The 20,997-nt window shown below is 38.3% G+C and overlaps 1 protein-coding gene across 12 annotated transcripts in view; it reads left to right on the forward strand.

The window, feature by feature from the left end:
- Positions 1–20,997, forward strand: part of Calcoco2 (calcium binding and coiled-coil domain 2) — a 34,271-nt gene that overhangs the window by 4,936 nt on the left and 8,338 nt on the right. For 6 of the 12 annotated variants that reach the window (XM_078042181.1, XM_078042178.1, XM_078042180.1 and 3 more), the window contains 10 exons: positions 4,654–4,843; positions 9,961–10,063; positions 10,207–10,340; positions 12,568–12,693; positions 14,905–14,993; positions 15,219–15,288; positions 16,811–16,933; positions 17,214–17,300; positions 19,565–19,723; positions 20,795–20,890. In XM_078042181.1, coding sequence (XP_077898307.1) covers positions 4,664–4,843; positions 9,961–10,063; positions 10,207–10,340; positions 12,568–12,693; positions 14,905–14,993; positions 15,219–15,288; positions 16,811–16,933; positions 17,214–17,300; positions 19,565–19,723; positions 20,795–20,890 — 1,167 coding nt within the window. In that variant the 5' untranslated portion in view covers positions 4,654–4,663. Of the gene's footprint in view, positions 1–4,653; positions 4,844–9,960; positions 10,064–10,206; positions 10,341–12,567; positions 12,694–14,904; positions 14,994–15,218; positions 15,289–16,810; positions 16,934–17,213; positions 17,301–19,564; positions 20,192–20,794; positions 20,891–20,997 lie in introns of those variants that run through there. The other 6 variants (XM_078042183.1, XM_078042187.1, XR_013436099.1 and 3 more) reach the window with 5 other exon arrangements.

Genomic DNA, 20,997 nt, shown 5'->3' on the forward strand with positions numbered 1-20,997 from the left:
TTTTGATAAGCACAGAACCAAAGCTGTAGACTTTTCCAGACAGATTGATTAGGTTTTAAAATGAATGAGACAGTTTTTTTCTCCAAATGTGCACTCAAACCTCAAAACATGAGCTCTGTAAGGTATTTTGTGTGTATACCTGTGTGCATGCCCTGTCCTTTCTTCAGAGTTCTGCTCATGAGCTACTTTTTTTGGGGGGGATTGGGGATGTCCCAGGGATTGAACCCAGGGGTGCATAACCACTGAGCTACATCGCCAGCCCTTTTTATTTTGAGATAGGGTCTTGCTGTGTTGCTTAAGGCCTCACTAAGTAACTGAGACTGGCTTTGAACTTGTGATCCTCTGCTCAGCCTCCTAAGCCACTGGGATTACAGACATGCACCACCATGCCTGGTTCATGAGTTACTTTGGTGGGTTTTTTTGGTAAGAAGACAGGCTGTAAAAAGCCACCCCAACCTGGTTTTACTTTTTAGAGTAGCATCCATTTGTATAACAGCTTGCAAGAATTTGAGTGTGTGGAAGGTGGGTAATGGAGTGTGAATTGGATGGGTTCTTTTTTAATATTTTTTAGTTGTAGATGGATATAATACCTTTAATTATTTTATTTATTTAATTTATGTAATGCCAGGGATCAAACTCAGTGCCTCATGCATGCTAGGCAAGCACTTTATTATTAAGCAACAACCCCAACCTCTTGAATGGGGGTTCTTAAGGAAACCATATCAGTGCCTTTTTTGGCACCATGCTGCTTGAACCAGCCATGCCAGCTGAACCAGCCACAGCAAGAATTGACATTGTATCTGGATATTATATCCTCACCCGATTATAGAAAGCTGAAAAATATCAACTTCCCCACGGGTATTCCACAAATTAAGAGTAGAGTTTAAAAAAAAAAAGACTTAGCCCCACCATCACCTCCATATCATCATCATCATTATTATTAATTACTTATTATGTTTTTTGCAATGCTAGGGATGGAACCCATGACCTTGCAAATGGTTTCTACTAGAGCTATGTCTATCCCCAGTCTACCCTTAACATTATTTACCTGCAAAATTCCTTCTCTTTTTACTGTTTGATATGCATATCTTGTTCATTCATTTATTCAACAAATACCCAGTTAATGATTATTTTGCATTAGGCATTATGTTGTATATACAGTGATGCTAGTCATAGGAAAACAACTAGAAGTGAGATACTTAGATTTTTTGAGGGGCAGGCCCTGGAAATCACTCTTAAACCTGAATGTTTTTCATGATCCATAGGCAAAGGACAAATTAAGTCATTTTGTATTCTCAGATAAATTGGTGCTTCTGGCTTAGGACAGAGAGAAGGAAATTTGCTGACCTCGGAATGATTGGAGACTCCTAGGGAGAAAGAGCTTGCAAGCTGATAAACCTCCCTGCCTCTCTTCCCATACCATCCAAAAGAAACCCTCATCACAGACAATAGCTTATTATGGGGGAAATAATAGACCAGAATGGGACCCCACCCCCTCCACTTTGAAAAAATGTTCTGAGGTTTGAGGTTGAGGATGTGGCTAGACTATGTCAAAAACCAGAAAGCCAGTGATTTCTTAGTTCTTTAGCTTTATCTCAAGAATAGTTCAGTGCCCCCACAGTCCCCTTGCCTTCTCTCTGAAAAAAAAAAAAAAAAAAGACAAGGGGACTTTGTTTTCATAAGGAATTGCATCCCTTCTTTTGAATACCAGAGTATTTTGCACTTCTTTTTCATTCATTTGGCAGTTACTTATATACTCATTTAGCCTCTATATGGGACTAGGACCCTTTTGAGGGCAAGGCTAATGCCAGGAAAAAATAAAAATCCCTCCACAAACATACTAGTAATCACTAGCATCTGTTAAACCCTTTCTTTTTGCAGACTGGTAAATTCTACCAACAACTATCTGAAAGCAGAGAACTAGAGTACTAGAGATATAGCTCAGTTGGCAGAGTGCTTGCCTTACATGCCCAAAGCCCTGGGTTCAATCCCCAGCACTGCCAAAAAAAAAAAAAAAGAAAAACTTCTGGGAATTTGGAAGAAGAGGTCTGGTTGCATATATTTCAAAATAAAACCAGGAAATAGGTAAGGTAGGGCAGAGTTGAAAGAGCAATTGTGTTTTGTTTTGTTTTAATATATTTTTAGTTGTAGTTGGGCATAATATATTTTGTTTATTTTTATATGTTGCTGAGGATCGAACCCAGCATGTGCTAGGTGAGCACACTACCGTGGAGCCCTAGCCCTAGCCCCAGCCCCAGCCCCAGCCCCTGTTCCCAATAGTGGCTTTTTGTTTTTGTTTTCTTGGTACTGGGGATGGAACTGAGAACCCTGTGCATACCAGGCAAGCACTCTACTACTGAGCTATATCCCCAGTCCTAGTGATTTGTTTTTTAGTTATTGTCCTTACTTATTTGGAGTGTGTGTGTGCCTGTATGTGTGTATTAATCTTCCAACATGTTCCAACGACTATGCCTGTAAGGTATCATTTAGTATTTGCATATAACAGCTGCAATATTTTTTTCCATTTCCTAGTAAAACAATAGGTTGAGAATCATAGACTCACTAATGTTAGAATCATTTAAAAGACAGTGCATATGACTTGTTTGAGGAATAGGAAGTATGAGGTGTCAACAATTCAGAGTACTGGCTTCTTTTAGTAGTGTTTTTATCTTCAAAATTTTCCTGTCTTTGATCACATTTTATCTGTATACTGTCATCTAAAATGGTGAAAATCTATTTTATAGAAAAGGGTTCAAAGTCCCTTGCTTCTTCTAGACCTGGACTGCATTTTCCTGCTTCTTTGCTGTTACAAAGATTTCTTTGCTGTTTCCTTCTCTTGGAATGCCATTCATGACACACCCACTTGACAAATCCAGATCTTCCTTGAGGGGTTATGTAAGATTCTAGTAACTTCCTGAAACTTTTCTTTGTTTTTGTAAGGAATTGCATCCCTTCTTTTGAATACCAGAGTATTTTGCACTTCTTTTTCATTCATTTGGCAGTTACTTATATACTCTTTTAGCCTCTATATGGGACTAGGACCCTTTTGAGGGCAAGGCTAATGCCAGGAAAAAATAAAAATCCCTCCACAAACATACTAGTAATCACTAGCATCTGTTAAACCCTTTCTTTTTGCAGACTGTCTATTAAATTCTTTATTCTGTCAGTCAGCATGAGTCTACCTTGAAGTGTCTTGCTTAGTGGCAGGCTTTAATGGCTGGACACTTTTTATTATTACACTTAAGCCTCACAAAATAACAGCAGTTGGGGTAGATGTTGTTATAGGCCCCATTTTACAGATGAAGAAACAATCAATAGAGCCTAACTGTTTAAGTAAATTGCCCAAATGTTATCCCTTTACAAGAAGGGGAAAGTGTGATTTGAATATTACTATTCTGACTTCAAAACCCATGTTTTCCACCACTTCATGTCACATAGTCTCTTATTTTTATCTTTGTTCTAATCTCATCCTCAGCCTAGCTTAGGGTCTTTTGTGTATGTGGTACTGCAAATTGAACTCAGGGGCCTTATACAACTGAGCTACATCCCAACCCTTTTTTTATTTTTTTATTTTGTGTCAAATTCTCATAAAGTTGCCCAGTCTGACCTCAAACTTGTGATCCTCCTGCCTTAACCTCACAAAACATACTGTCTTTTATATGGAAGGGCCCAATAATTATAAATGGAATTTAATGAAGACACTGAACTCTAGAGAGATTAACTTAGGAAAGTCATAGGGCTTATTAGGATGAAAAATCTAAAATCTAGGTCTTCCATATTCCCTAGGCTGTTTTCTCTAGGTTGTCTTGTTTATTAAAGGGAAATAGAAACAGCAGAATACTGTAGCACAACCCTGTAATCCTAGTGACTCAGGAGGCTGAAGCAGGAGGATCATAAATTCCAATTCAGCCTCAGTAATTTAGTGAGGTCCTAAGCAACTTAGCGAAACCCTGTCTCAGAATAAAAAAATGAAAGGAGAGAGGGATGTAGCTCAGTGGTAGAGTACCCCTGAGTTGAATCCCCAGTACCAAAAAAAAAAAAAAAAAAAAAAGGAAGAGAAAAGGAAACAACTACCTGTAAGCAGAGAAGTAGAATACACCTGTAATCTCAGTGACTTGGAAGGCTGAGACAAGAGGATCCCATGTTTGAGGCCAGCCTCAGAAGTTTAGTGAGGGCCTAAGCAACTTTATAAGACCCTTTTTCAAAATTAAAAAAAAAAAGTATGCGAGGGCTTGGGTTGTGTATACCTGAAATCTCAGCTACTCTAGAAGCTGAGGCAGGAAGATCAGAAGTTGAAGGCCACTTTAAGCAAGACCCTGCATCAAAACATAAAAAGTGCTGGAGGTGTAGCTTGGTTGTAAAATGTGTCTCTGGGATCTATCCCAGACATCAAAAGAGAGAGAATGTGAGTGTGGTGATGCTTATGGTGAAGAGGTCAAAGATGTATTCTCTGAAAATTCTTAAAAGTATGGGAAGTTATGGATGAGCAATGGTACAAAGTGAAACAGAAAGCGAATTGTGTGATCTCACTACTTGTCAGAATTTTGCTTTTTCTGATTGCCTTGAACAGAATGTTCTTGGATGAGAGCCCAGAAATCTCTGGCATTTCAGAAAACCTTTCTGAGCCTTACTCTATTCCGTATCTCATAACAGGACACCCATCATGGAAAAAACAATAGAAGATCCCCCCACATCAGCTGTCTTGCTCGATCGTTGTCATTTCTCTCAGGTCATCTTTAATAGTGTGGAGAAGTTCTATGTCCCTGGAGGGGACATCACATGCTATTATACCTTCGCCGAGCATTTCATCCCCCGTCGAAAGGACTGGATTGGCATCTTTAGAGTAAGTGTTTAATTTAGTACCAAGTAATTGGGAACTAGAGGTGAATCTTTGTTACCTGAGGGTATAACTCTTGTATGTATCATGTCTGGCTAATTTTAAAATCCTAAATTAAATTCCTTATCATTTCCCTTATCACATACCAATGTGTGCTGTGGAACTCAAACTTTAATTTCAAATTAAAATAACATAGGAGCTGGGCTGGGGTTGTAGCTCAATGGTAGCATGCTTGCCTAGCACACATGGGGCACTGGGTTTGATCCTCAGTACTAAATACAAATTAAATAAAGATTGTGTGTCCACCTATAACTAAAAAATAAATATAAATAAAATAAAAATAACATGGGAGTCAGGCGTGATGGTGCATGCCTGTAATCCCAGCAACTCAGGAGGTTAAGGCAAGAGGATTGCAAGTTCAAAGCCATCCTCAACAACTTAGTGAGGCCCTAAGCCACTCAGTGAGACCTGTCTTAAAATAAAAAATAAAAAGACCTGGGAATGTGGCTCAGTGGTTAAACACCCCTGGGTTCAATCCCTGGTACCAAAAAAATAAAAATAACAGGAAACCCGACAATCCTTAAGTTTTATTATGCTTTCAAAGACCAAATATAAATGCTTTTTAGATGATCCAATTTTGAAATATTCATCTATGATTTGACTGATTTGGGTAACCCCTTATATAATTTTTGTGACTTTAAATATTACTTTATCCATCCCTTATTTGGTACAGTGTTTAATTTGTTTTAATATGAATATTAAAAATATTGAAAAGGTTGAGAAATTACCTGATTTGAAATCCTGCATCCAAAAAGTTTGTTCCTGGGGCTGGGGATGTGGCTCAAGTGGTAGCATGCTCGCCTAGCATGCGTAAGGCACTGGGTTCGATTCTCAGCATCACGTAAAAATAAAAAAAGATATTGTGTCCACCTAAAACTAAAAATGAATATTTAAAAAAAAAATTATTTCTGAATTAATGTGTCTTATTTCTTCCAAGGACAAAAATTTATGAGCTCCTTCAGTGACCTCTTCCAGTGTCTAATCATCCTGTCAGTTCAAGTATAGAAATTTTAAAGATTTTAATAAACTTAGTTTTTATCACCTTCCCCTGCTTTCTTTATCTCTTATGTCTGTATGTGTGTGTCTCTCATACACACGCACACATACATATATATGTATATTCCCCATAATAATAAACCTTCCAATTTCCAGACACGCACACATACATATATATGTATATTCCCCATAATAATAAACCTTCCAATTTCCAGAGATAGGAGATAAAAGTCAAATTTAAGTAATTTACATTATTAACTCCCAACATCAATGACTTTTGATTTGACATTTTACTATGTCATGTGCCTGTTTGCCGATGCTGTTCATCTTGAAATCAAACACCATTTTTTACTGTAGTGTGAAGGAACTATGGCTTATTTACATCCCTCAGTGAATTCCTTTTTCTTAATTATTTGAAAGACCAAGACAAGACTGATGTTTGGAGATAGAGATAGTAAACAACCAACAGGACATTGTCATCAGACTAAGAGGTATTCCAACACAGAAAATGGACACTCTATAGTGTTTTTTGTCTTGGAAAGAAGATAGTAGCTATTGTTTTTCTTTTCCATATATAACAAAGCATACAGAGCAGTGTTATCTAATAGAACTTTCTGCAGTATCTTTGTTATTCATTACAGTAGCTGCTAGCCACATGTGGCTATTAAGCATTTAAAATGTAGCTAGTGTAACTAATTGGATTTTAACTTTTAAAATTTTAATTAATGTAAACTAATTAAATTTAAACATCCTTTTGTCATTAGTAGTTGTTATAGAATGGTGCAGGTATAGATAATTTTTAAAAAAGAATGATTTAATGATTAGGCTTGATAATGTAACATACAAGTTCTTTTTTGTTGTTGTTGTTGCAATATGGTTATATTTCTTAGGCTGATTTCATTCCCCAAGCATTCAGCAACTGCCAATGAGGATTTTATAATAAACCAAATGAAAATCTTACGCTGATTATTTATTATTTATTTTCAGTGTTGGGGATTGAACCCAGGGGCACACTACTACTGAGCCACATCCCTAGCCCTTTTTATTTTATTTTGAAGTAGGATCTCTCTAAGTTACCTAGAGCCTTGCTAAGTTGCTGAGGCTGGCTTTGAACTTGCAGTCCTTCTGTCTCAGCCTCAATGGGAATACAGGTGTGCACCATGCCCAGCTCTCTGGTTCTCCTTAAGGCAGGCCAGGTCTAAATAATTCACAGGTTGTGGGTTTTTTTTTTTTCCCCCCCTGGTGATTTGAATTGAACCCAGGGCCTTGTGCATGCTAGGAAAGTACTTTTATCATTGAGCCACATCCCCAGCCCTTCTTATGCTTTTTAAAACCAGATGTTTAAAAGCATTTTTTAAAATCACATCTATATTTGGGATGCTTTGTGCACTTCAGATGTGTTACCCTACCTCAATAAAGAAGTAATGGTTGCCAGGCAAGGTTGTGTAGGTTTGTAATCCCAGCTAGGAGGCTGAGGTAGAAAGATCACAATTTCAAGGCCAACCTGAGCCACTTATTAAGACCCTGTCTCAAAATAAATAAAGGACTAGGGACTTAGTACAGTGGTAAAGTGCCTCTGGATTCAGTCCCTAGTACCAAAAGAAAAACAGTAGTAATGGTTAATCCAAAGAAGGGATTCAATATTTATTGTCCATAAAGCTATTGACTTGAGCACCATCCTGAGGACACACTTATGAGCTAGACCTTTGTGTATGCTTTAATTTGATCCTAACAACACAGGAGCCTCTTGAGGTGAGTGGTGTTTAATGCACGGATGAGTAAAATGAATATCCTTGAGAGATGGTGACTTTCTCAGGTCTCAAAGAAACAAGGTGGTAAAGCAAGGTATTTTGACTCTCAAGCCTCTGCTTTTTCTCCTCTATTCTGCTAAATTCCTTTGAATAACAGGCGATGAATTAAAGAATCAAAGAGTTTCATGTTAATTTTTGACCCTGATATCTCACTTCTAAAGCTCTCCCTAGTGTTCCTTCACTGTAGCTTTAATCAGATTGTCACCCCTAATATTGGTAGTTCTTGGCACCAAGTAGGCATGCAATAAATTTTTTTTGATGCATGCAGTGTGTTACTTCTTCTAATTATAGTCACAGCTACCACCAGTGATAGAGCCTGAAGGAGGTAGGAGTTAGCTCTCCTTCCTTTAAGAAAGAATGGCAGAAGGGATATAATCATCCTGTGCTTTATACTCTTCTTGACCATAAGATTTAAATATTTCCAAGGTTCCAGAGAAGGGAACTAGCATATCATGAGGGGCAGGCTGGGACTACGACTATTCAAGTAGCAGAGCCAAAGATAGGAATTGTAGGTAGATAGAAATTGTTTCCTTGTTCCAAGGCAGCCATAATTCTTAGGCCTGCCTGATGATATTTCGGTCACAGTGCATTAAGAAACTCCAGGATGTGAATGAGGACTCTATAAAATTCCTGCTTCCTGTACCACCACAGGCTGTAGTGGCTCTGAGATGTTTACAGCAACGGGGTATATTAGCAAGACTCTAAAATATGCCCTAGTATTTTCTGGTGAGCTTTGGGTATAGCCTTTTCAACCTTGTTCCAGTTCCTTGATATATAAAAATGGAGTTTATTTTTAGTTATTTCTTTTCCCACTGGGCACAGGCAGGGTCAAAATATGACAATAAAAATGATTTTGCTTCTCATTTGCTGAGTGTTCTCCCTTTAAAAATACAATTGCTTTCTTTCTATTCTCTAGTGTCCTTTTATCTTCCAGATAAGTTTTGAGCCATCTTTTACACCTCTTCACATTTAGTAAGAGTATTTTATATTTAGCCAGCTTTCTGCTCTAAGGCATCTTTTGCTATATCTTTTTTTTTTTTTTATCATCATTTTCAAGTCACAAGTTGTTTATTCCAAACTCTAGAGAGGAAGAGAAAGAACTGGACTTTTTTCGGCGGACACAACATCTTTGATTGTATGTGGTGCTGAGGATCGAACCCGGGCCGCACGCATGCCAGGAAGCGCGATACCACTTGAGCCACATCTCCAGCCCATCTTTTGCTATATCTTTATGTCATACAATTTATTGTATTCAGTACCTAGCAGAAGCCATTATTACTGCCAGATTTTTATTATCTTTATCACCAAAAAGCTTTCACTGAGTATGCATTAAGAAAAACACTGAAGACAAAGCTTTATAGATCTAGACTGTCTTATCTGGTGTCTCATAATCTAAGAACATTCTTACTCTTGCCCCTCTACCCCCAACACACATATTTTTTTAGCATGCATTTAAAAATAACAGGTTGGGGGGCTGGGGATGTGGCTCAAGCGGTAGCGCGCTCGCCTAGCGTGCGTGCGGCCCGGGTTCGATCCTCAGCACCACATACAAACGAAGATGTTGTGTCCGCTAAGAAAAAATAAATAAATGTTAAAATTCTCTCTCAAAAAAAATAAATAAATAAAAATAACAGGTTGGTATGTAAAGAGGTTGAATTGAACACAGTAGAGGACAAACAAATGGAGAGGGCAAGTTAGCAAGTTAGAAATGCTTTCTGATTTAGAAGTGGTTTTTTTTGTTGTTGTTGCTTGTTTGTTTGTTTTGTGTGTGTTTGTTTATGTGGTGCTGGGGATTGAACCCAGGTTCTTGTGCATGTTAAGCAAGCACTCTACCAATTGAGCTATATCCCCAGCCCCTGATTTAGAAGTTCTAAGAGCACCTTTGCAAGAAGATAGTGGGATCTAGGTTCATAGACCCAGAACCTTTTTACCCCATCATTCTCAGCTTTGTGTCTGACTTGGAGATAGAATTTGGAGCTCATGTCCTGGGTGTTCATTGACGAGTCAGTTTTTATCCTTCTAAACTGGTATTTTGAACTCTGTGTATGCATCTCAATTTTTAGTTTTATTAAACATTATTCCATAAAGTTGTCATAGTCAAAAAAAAAAAGTGAATCTTGTCATAACAAGCTTATTCTATTTTATTTTTAACATATACAAGTAAAATATAAGTGCATTTTAAGATGACATAGCCCAGGTAAGACTTTTTCTCCAAGCCCTGTCAGGTGTCAAATGAGACTCTCTTTGTCATTGCAGGTGGGATGGAAGACAACCCGTGAATATTATACCTTCATGTGGGTTGCTTTGCCTAGTGACATAAACAACAAATCAGCCAAACAGCAGGAAGTCCAATTTAAAGGTGAGAAAAATACTAGATCAAAGTGTTGAAAACAGGAGCCAAGACTAATTAATTCCCTTGAATTGAGCTTGGCAGGGCAAATAAAATTATTTCTAGATTTAAACATTTGGAATAGACGTTATTTTGGATTGCTATGTTTTCAGCTTATTACCTGCCTAAGGATGATGAGTATTACCAGTTCTGCTATGTGGATCAGGATGGTGTGGTCCGGGGAGCAAGTATCCCTTTCCAGTTCCGTCCAGAAAGTGAGGAGGACATCCTGGTTGTTACTACTAAGGTCTGTAATCATCTCAAACCCTTTCTGATATAGAGTAATAGTTGAAATAGGGTAGAATTTGAGTCAGGAACGCCTTATCTTTTTTTTTTTATCCAGACCAGGGATTGAACCCAAGGGTGCTTAACCACATCCCTAGCCGCCGCCTTTTTTTTTTTTTTTTTTTTGTAGATGGACACAATGCCTTTATTTTATTTCCTTATATTTATGTGGTGCTGAGGATCAAACCCAGTGCCTCACATGTGCGAGGCAAGCCCTCTACAATTTTTTTTTTTTTTTTTTTAAGAATTTTTAATATTTATTTTTTTTTAGTTCTCGGAGGACACAACATCTTTGTTGGTATGTGGTGCTGAGGATCGAACCCGGGCCGCACGCATGCCAGGCGAGCACGCTACCGCTTGAGCCACATCCCCAGCCCAAGCCCTCTACAATTGAGCCACCACCCAGCCCTTTTTTATTTTGAGAAAGGATATTTCTAAGTTGCTTAGAGCTCCGCTAAGTTACTGAGGCTGCCTTTGAATTTGCGATCCCCCGGCCTTAGCCTCCTGTGCCACTGGGAGTGTAGGTATATGCCACTACACCCCGCAAATCAATAAGGCTTTATAGAATTATGGGGGGCGGGTATGGGGCATTGAACCCAGGGAAGCTTAACCACTAAGCCACATACCCAGCCCTTTTTTATTTTTTTTATATTTTGTAGTTGTGGATGGGCAGAATGCCTTTATTTTATTTGTTAGTTTTTCTGTGATGCTGAGGATCAAACCCATTGCCTCATGCATGCTAGGCAAGCGCTTTGCCACAGAGCTACGGCCTCATCAGCCCTTTTTTAATATTTTGTTTAGAGACAGGGTCTCACTGTGTTGCTAGGCTGGCTTTGAATTTGTGATCCTCCTGCCTCAGCCTCCCAACACTGGTGGGATTATAGGCATGCACCACTGCACCCTGAAAGGCTTTATAGAATATTTAACAGATACTGTTGGGAAAAACCTATATAGTACCCACTTTAACCCACCAAGGAATATTAAAAAGAATCATAATAATAAGTGAATTCTCCCATCTCTAGAAGTTTTTGTAACTTAGTTGGCATTCAGTTATTCCCTTAACTTTTCTAAGTACTTAATTTTTATCATCTGAGCGTACTAAGACAACTGTAAATGTACAAGCTCCACTGAGGAGAGAAGCACCAAGTAGTCTTCTTTGTATCTCTCAATTCTGACCCAGTGCCTATCATACATGATTATTAGATTCATTAACTTATTCACCTGTCAGGACACTTATTTTTCATCTAGCACTATGGTAGACAGTAGGGAGGCTATGAAAAACCAGTTAAAATACTAACTGTGCTGGGTGCTGCGGAGCACACCTGTAATCCCAGTGGCTCGGGAGGCTGAAACTGGAGGATCTCAAGTTCAAAACTAGACTCAACAATTTAACAAAGCCAACAGCAACTTAACGAGATTCTATATCAAAATAAAATATAAAAAAGTGCTGGGGATGTGGCTCAGTGGTTAAGTGCCCATGAGTTCAATACCTAGTAGCAAAAGACAAAAAAAAACAACAACAAAAAAAAGACTAGCTGGGTTGGGCGTGGTGGCACACGCCTGTAATCCCAGCAGCTCGGGAGGCTAAGACAGGAAGATCGCTAGTTGGGCCAGCCTCAGCAATGGTGAGGCCCTAAACAACTCAGTGAGACCCTGTCTCTAAATAAAATACAAAACATAGGGCTGGGCATGTGGCTCAGTGGTCAAGTGCCCCTGAATTCAATATCTGGTACTCCCCCCCTCCCCACCAAAAAAAAACTATACCAGCTGGGCATTGTGACTCACATATGTAATCCCAGTGGTTAAGGAGACTGAGGCAGGAGGATGGCAGGTTTGAAGCCAGCTTCAGCTCAAGGTCCTAAGCAACCTAGTGAGACCTTGTCTCAAAATAAAAAATAGAAAGGGGTGGGGAAGGATGTGGCTCAGTGGTTAAGCACACTTGAGTTCAATCCTTGACACACACACACACACAAAAATACTGTACCTGGTCTCAAGTCCTTTGAGAAAGACAAATAATACTATGTATCTACAAGAAGAATTTGCATATACCTTTGCTTGCATACATACTGAGGAGCTGCTACCATTGGGGTACATAAATGTCATTCCAGTGAGTGGGAATCATACCTTCACCATCCCAACATATGGGGATTTTTTTACTAGAATATAGTTTGTGGAATGTTCTTTTGTAGGGAAAGGTAGAAGAGATTGAGCAGCACAACGAGGAGCTTTGCAAAGAAAACCAGGAACTGAAGGACAGCTGTGCCAGCCTCCAGAAGCAGAACTCAAGCATGCAGGCTGAGCTCCAAAGGAAGCAGGTGTGGTTGCTAGTTAAAGGTGAACTTGGAACATGGAGATCAGAATTGGATAGTATCTCTTGCCCAGCACTATTTTCTGTCTTGCTTGTGAATCCCTTATTCGAATATCTTGGAATAGGCATAATGTTAAAAGTTTTATATGGATTATTTTGTTTATAATAAAAATAAAAATTAACTTTCCTCAACCTGAGGATTACTCATTATGGAATTGTGGCACTGTTATCCCAATTTTATAGATGTGTAATCTGAGATTTAGGAGGGGTAAATAATCAGTGATGGAACCCAGTTTCAAACTCAGTCTTTTTCTGCCTTTTGCATATTTATAATTTGAAATGTTTTTTTTGATTGACTAGAATGTAAAAATCAAGAGGGAGAAAAGTTAGTATACAGGTGAGGTTATAGATTGTTTAAACTCTTTGCTATTTCTCCTCCTCTGAATCATCCTCCAAATCAGCAGGCAAGGGATGACAGTTGGTATTGCTAGAAGCTAAGCAAAAGAAAATTTTCTCTAAAGGCTATAAGCAATAACTTTGAAAAGCTTGGAGCTAAAAGTAGGAAGTTAATGTTGATGTATGGGATTGACTTCAGTGCAAAAGGAAACTAGGAAAGAAAAAACAAATGTCTAGGACCAGTATGGTAGCAGCTAGCCACATTTGACCATTAAACACTTGAAATTCAGCTGCATTGAGAAGTGTTATGATCATAAAATATACACCAAATTGAAAAGATTTTGTATGAAAAAATAGAAAATATCTCCTTTTTATTGTCAACAAAATTTTATTATGTTGGACTAAATATATATTATTAAAATTAGTTTCATCTATTTCTTCTTAATTTTTAAATTGTTGATGTACCTTTATTTTATTTGCTTATTTATATGTGGTGCTGGGAATCGAACACAGTGCCTCAGATGTACAAGGCAAGCGCTGTACCGCTGAGCTACAATTCCAGCCCTCTTTTTAATTTTTTTAGTGACCATTAAAATTTATTAATTATATATGTGGCTCTCATTAATTTATAGGATAGCACCATTTTAGAAGAAAAGCAACTTTATCTATTTTGCCCACTGCAGAACAGTTTATAGTGTGTAACTGACACTTAATAAATATTTGTCTAATGAATTAATGGATAAATATAAGCTCCAGTGGATGTAAAATTAAGTGTTTTTTTTTTTTAGTTGTAGTTGGGACACAATACCTTTATTTTATTTATTTATTTTTATGTGGTTCTGAGGATCAAACCCAAGGCCTCACACATGCTAGGCGAGCACTCTACCACTGAGCTACAACCCTAGCCCTTAAGGTGGTTTTTGTTTTGTTTTGTTTTAGTACCTAGATTAAACCCAGGACACTTTATCATTGAGCTGTACCCACAACCCTTTTTATTTTTTAGAGCAAGTTCTGGCTAAGTTGCCCAAGCAGGCCTAGAATTTATAATCCTCCTGCCTCAGCCTCTTCAGTAGCTGGGATTATAGGCATGTGCCATCACATCCAGCTAGATGCATTTTTAAGCTGGAAAGAACAGAACTGGGGATGTAGCTCAATGGTAGATCACTTGCTTAACATGTGTGAGGCCCTGAGTTTGATCTTCAGCACCACACACACAAAAAAATTAAGATGTACAAATCTACATATACACACACATACATAATTATAGGGAGAGAGAGATAGAAAAAACATAATTAAAAATATTTTCATCATGGGTGCAGTAGCACACTCCTATAATCCCAGCAGCTTGGGAGGCTGAGGTAGGAAGTTCATGAATTCAAAAGCAACTCAACAAAAGCCTGTCTCTAAAAAAAAATAAATCAATCAAAAATAAAGGCTGGGGAGGTGACTCAGTGGTTAAGCGCCCCTGGGTTCAATCCCAGTACCAAAAAAAAAAAAAAATTTTTTTTTCATATGGAAATGTCTTTTTTTTAAAAAAATATTTATGTATCTTTAGTTTTTTTAGGTGGACACATTATTTAGGTTTTTTTTTTATGTGGTGCTGAGGATTGAACCCAGTGCCTCATGTATGCCAGGCGAACACTCTTCCACTGAGCCACAACCCCAACCCCACATATGGAAATGTCTTTACTTGGATATTTCTTTACTGCTGTATCATGCTATGCTTAATATAAGTAAGTTCTCAATAAATATTTGTTGGCTGCCTAAGATAATGAAGTGTATTAGAAATTATCTGTTCTTTTGATGATGTTTCAATTTATAGGAGGAGCTGGAGACTCTACAGAGTATCAATAAGAAATTGGAACAGAAAGTGAAAGAGCAGAAAACCTGTTGGGAAACTGAGCTGCTTCAGTGAGTGTGTCTTACAATTCTTGGATAGGAGGAACTGCTGTGTAATAGGCACCCTTATGCAGAGTCAGATCAGATTTCTAGAATTTATTATAGAACATGTCTATTGACAGTGATAGATGTGATCAACTACAGGCTTAGAGCCAAGTCAGGTTTAAATCATTTAAACCCAGAAGGAGCCAACCTAGAATCAGTGAATATTTTAATTTGTTATCTTCATCTCCACAGACTGAAAGAACATAACCTGAAGGTGTCCTCAGAAAATGAGAAGATGGGAATCAGAGTGGATCAGCTTCAGGTAGGTAATGTCACAGTTTTGCCAAAGGATGTTTCCTTAGCTTTGCCACCACCCCAATCTGGAGGCCTGGGAAGATGCATTTCATCATAGTAAGTGCCAAATGGCGTACCTTTCAAAGCATCAGACTAAAGTTTCAAGTTATGTATTTTCCATTCTTTTTTTTTTTTTTTTAAATAATCTAGTTTTGACTGTTTTTCTTCTTTTCATATCTTTTTTTTTTTTAAAGAGAGAGAATTTTTTAATATTTATTTTTTAGTTTTCAGCAGACATAACATCTTTGTTTATATATGGTGCTGAGGATCAAACCTGGGCCGCACTCATGCCACGTAAGCGCACTACCATTTGAGCCACATCCCCAGTCCCTGTATTTTCCATTCTTGAACCAGGTTTCACACACACACACACACACACACACACACACTTAAAATAGTTATAGCCCACAAGTAATTGAGTAGCTCATTCAATTTTTTTGTATCATAAACTCTTAAGATGGATGATGGTCATCTATACCATGGTTTTCAAACCCTTTTATTTTAGCTATAAAATCTTTTTTCTTTCTTTCTTTTTTAAAATTTATTTCTTACATACATGACAATAGTGGAGTGCATTACATTCATAATTATCCATTCACAGCACAATTTTTGTAACTCTGTATATAAAGTATGTTCACGCCAAATTATGCCATTATACATGAGCTCTCTTATTATTTTTTTGCATACAATTCTTTTTTTTTTTTTTAAGGAGAGAAAGAGAGAGAGAGAGAATTTCAATATCTATTTTTTAGTTTTTGGGGACACAACATCTTTGTATGTGGTGCTTAGGATGGAACCTGGGCCACATGCATGCCAGGCGAGCGAGTCACTGCTTGAGCCACATCCCCAGCCCGCATACAATTCTTTTTTTTTTTTTTTTAAAGAGAGTGAGAGAGGAGAGAGAGAGAGAGAGAATTTTTAATATTTATTTTTTAGTTCTCGGCGGACACAACATCTTTGTTGGTATGTGGTGCTGAGGATCCAACCCGGGCCGCACACACGCATGCCAGGCGAGCGCGCTACCCCTTGAGCCACATCCCCAGCCCCCCACATACAATTCTTAATACACCTTTATACCACCATTTATCATATCTCTGTTTGTATATAAGATATGTTGACACCAAATTCACATTTTCATACATGTATATTATATAATGATGGGGGTCTCTTTCCACCATCCATGCTATAAAATCTTTTCAGGCAAAATCTTACTCAAAAGCTTGTAATGTAAAGCAGATAGCAGAACTGCTGTCATTTTTAGGAATCTGTGCCTTAAAGAAGGGCTTTAATGTAAAGAGTGGTTCATTTTATTTCACTTAGATTCTTAGGAATTAAGGTAGAGCTGAAAAGTAAGAATTCTAAGGGATTTTTGGCAGTTGAGCGTTACTTGGGAAACACATTCCTTTGTTTTTACATATTAAAGTTTTGGCATTGTTCCTGGTTAGTTTTCCTTTTATATCTTGGTGTTGTATTCACTGTTTTTGCTTTAGGCCCAGCTGTCAACTCAAGAGAAGGAAATGGAAAAGCTTGTTCAGGGAGATCAAGATAAAGCAAAACAGTTGGAACATCTGAAAAATGAAAATGACCAACTCTTTCTCAGTTTGACTGAACAGGTAGAATCATGGAAGAAAATAGCATTTTTAGGCATTTATAAGAAAATATACATTGTTCTTTCTTTATCACATACCCAAATATCTCTGATTATGAGAAATGTCTCAGAGGAAGCCATCTTATGCAAGCTTTATCTCATGACTTTACTAGGCAACTAAGAGATAGCTTTCCCTCTGTATTCTGCTTGTTCATGAGTTCAGCAGGCCCTTCCCCAGTGTGTGTGTGTATGTGTGTGTGTTTTTTTTCCTGTCAGTGATATCAAAATCTATTTTTTTTGTGCAGAGGGAGCAGCAGAAGAAGCTCCAGCAGATAGTGGAGGATATGAAGCAGAAAGAAACTACTGCAGCGAAGAAACAACAGGAGTTAATGGCATGTCTGTCTTTGCATGACTATGTGGGAGGGAGTCTGAAGAAAGAAGAATGAGGGTCTATTTTCAGATATTGAAGAGGATAAATAAGACAGATTAGAATGGCATTCACTTTTGGTTACTTGCTACCAAAAGGATAGAGAATCTGACATTTACAAAATGTTTAGGAGAGGTGGGCATGTATAACATGTGATGAATGATAAAGGATATTGAGAATTAGACATCCTGACAAGTTACTACTATAGATAGATCCTGGGGCTAGGAATCATACAAAATAACTCCTATTCCCTCCTGTAGGGTTATTGTGGGGCAGACAAATTAATGGTTATAAATAGTTCTATAACAGGTAACTCCAACAATTAAAAGTGAATTTTGTTATAATTAATATATAGCAATTATTATAATTATAAGTCATTCTGGGTTATAGCAATATAATAGTGAAAATCTGACTGATTAATAATTTCTTATAACTAACTAATAATTTCCTGTAATATATTGTTGGAAAAGAAGCCTCATGATGCCAACAGGTACCTTGAAGCTGTATTTTATGAATTGCTATAAGGTAGTGAGAAGTCGTACTTGAGGGTACAACTATTGCAACGTAACCCACATCATATATACATCATTTATAAGTCAAGTATATTCAGTCAGTTTCTGAGCACCTACTATACATAAGATACAGTAGGCTGAGGTGAGAGGATCACTTGAGCCCAGAAGTACAAGACCAGCCTCAGCAACAAAGCAACATCCTATCTTAAAAAACAGAAAAAGTAAAAAGAAAGTAAAATGTTTTATTTGGCTTAGGTGGTACCTTTTTAGAAATTGAATTAGTTACCAGAATTTGAAGATAATCTGAGAATTTTTCTCATAAAAAATTACATTTTACCAGGTGAATGTCTATAATTCCAGCAACTTGGAAGGCTGAGGCAGGAGGATTGCAAGTCAAAGCTAGCCTCAGCAATTTAGTAAGGCCCTAAACAACTTAAAATTAAAAAAATAAAAATAAAAAGGACTGGCAAGGGGCTGGGGTTGTGCCTCAGAGGTAGAGTGCTTGCCTGACATGCGTGAAACACTGGGTTTGATCCTTAGCACCACATAAAATATTAAAGGTATTGTGTCCATCTATAACTAAAAAATATTAAAAAGGGCTGAGGATATGGCTCAGTGGTTAAACTCCTGAGTTCAATCCCCAGTATCCCCTCGCCAAAAAAAATTGTTTCTAGCTTCTTTTGAAAAATTTATAGAGTATCAAAACTGAGTCCATGTTCCTTTACAGCAGCAACATCTGGTGCTGAGGAGCTACACTCACTTTAGATAGGTTGTGTGTACTCCATTTGACTATAGTCTTCACTGGGTTTTTTTTTGTTGTTGTTGTTGTTTGTTTGTTTTTACAATACTGGAAATTGAACCCATGGCCTGGCACATGCTAAGCAAGTGTTCTACCACTGAGCTACATCCTCAGCCCTTTTTAAATTTTGAGACAGGGTCTCAGTAAGTTGGAGAGGCTGGCCTCAAACTTGTGATTGTCCTGCTTCACCCATCCTAGTAGCTGGAATAACACACCCAGCTTCACTGTTTTTTATTTGTTTGCTTGTTTGGTGCTGGGTATTGAACCCAGTATCTTGTGCATGCTAAGCATGTGTTCTACCACTGAGATACACCCCAGCTCAGTCTTCACTAATAGGTTGCATTCAGTTATTTCATTCATTTCCCCACTTGCCTGGTCCCATAAGCACATTTGAGTTAGTGATGTCTGATTTGGCAAAGAAGTTATTTTTTTTTATGTTGTTAGTACTTATTAATTGTACAAATTAATGAGTATCACTGTGTTGTTTCTACACATGCATATATTATGTTTATCTTACCTTCTACCCTCTGATTCTCCCTCTCTCTTACTTCCTCCAGATCCCCTTTCCCAGTTCCTAATAGTCTCTAAAGAAATTAGTTTTAATCAATAGTCATTCAAAAGTTGGAAGCTCCCTATGACAGGTCTGGGTATCTTTGTGGTGTTTGTTTGTTTAATATTTTTTGGTTGTCACTGGACCTTTATTTTATTTATCTATATGCAGTGCTGAGAATCTAACCCAGTGCCTCACACATGCTAAGCAAGCACTGTACCCCAAGCCACAACCCCAAGCCCCTTCCTTGATTTTTATGGAATATTTTTCAAGACCCAAGTATTCTCCACCTGTTCATTTGCAATTCTTTATTTCTTATGCATCCAGAAAGGCCTCTAACTGTGAGGACTATGTGTCTTATACTTCAGGAGCCTAGAAACAAGAAAACAACAGTGGAGGAGCAGTTAGTACAAGAGGTGGAACGCCTAAAGGCAAAGGTAGAGGCCGGGAAAGCCTGTTTCTTAGAGAAGTACAAAGAGTGCCAACGACTCCACAAACAGATCAGGCAACTCAGGGCTGCTGCACTGGTAGGTGACAGAGATAAGGGGCCCAGGAAAGCAAAGGGTCTGAAGGTTTGTGATTCTTAGACCAAGTCCCCAAAATGTACATTCTTGATAAGGAGAAAATTTTCCTACTAGAAAGGGAGGGATGGAGTATGAGACCAGAAGCCAGCTGGGGTATCCCTGGAAATATAGGCCTTAGCTTAGCCATGGGTTTCAGGGAAATTCTTTAACCATTGAGCCGGTTTTGTACAGACTCAGTCCTTTCTTATTTCTGCCTTTTGAGGAAGTGAAGCAGGACCAGAAGAGCCAGCAGGAGCCAGTGGGGATGGGGAGCAAGGAGCCTGCAGTCAGCACTGTCATCGGGTAGCCCCCTCTCGCATTACTACCTCAGGGTCGGCTAGAAGCGCACAGCAGTTTGGGCACCAGCATTCAAATAAAAAATCTTGGAACAAAAACCACAACTAGTAGGATTAGCTTAAGTGTGTTTGTGAGGTACGCGCATGTGTGTATATACAAGTAGGAGATGGAAAATACTGAAGTATGAACCTAGTTAGGTCAACCAGTCATTCTGGGAAGCTCAAGACCCCAGTCTGGGTTCCTTGTAACCTGGGACAAGTGCCTTCCAGTATTCCTCCTTCTCAGTGGAACTTGAGCCCAGATACCTTTCCTCACCCTGGGAGGGGAATCACACCAACCTAAACCTGAGTGCTACAGGTTTCATGGAGTGAGATACTTATTCAAAATAAACAGGATTGTTTCATGGTTGGGTGGGATTAAACAAGCTCCATTTTAACCCTAATTCTGATATGTCAGTCTTGAGGTTTTTCCCCAAGCTTACTTTTTCCTCTTTAGTTGCTTACTTACAACTATATCAAATAAACCCTGGCAATCCTAATGCCAGTTTAGGCCTTCCAGCATTTGGTTAAGTGACTTCTGTAAGTCAATACCCTGTCCATAGTACCACACTTTTCTCTGCAGTCCCTTCTTCTCCACCTCAGTCCCATGCCCTTTGGAAGGTCAGATCCTCTACAGTCTCCCACCAGGGACCCAGGTTGCAATATGTGATCCTAACTCTAATTTTTAAATTATTGGCAGGATGAGAATTTTGACCTGTCAAGAAGACTGAGTGAGAACAAGATTATATGTGATGTTCTGCAGAGAGAGAGAGAAAGAATGGAAAGAGAAAATGATGTAAGTATTTGGAAAAAGGTAGGAAAATCCAGAGTTTTAAGGGGAAGGAAAACAGTGGCTGAAAGATGCAGAAAGTTGAATAAACAGTGGGTGAAACTGTCCCAGAT

Source organism: Ictidomys tridecemlineatus, chromosome 3 (genome assembly GCF_052094955.1).
Source record: "Ictidomys tridecemlineatus isolate mIctTri1 chromosome 3, mIctTri1.hap1, whole genome shotgun sequence".
Lineage (NCBI taxonomy): Eukaryota > Metazoa > Chordata > Mammalia > Rodentia > Sciuridae > Ictidomys > Ictidomys tridecemlineatus.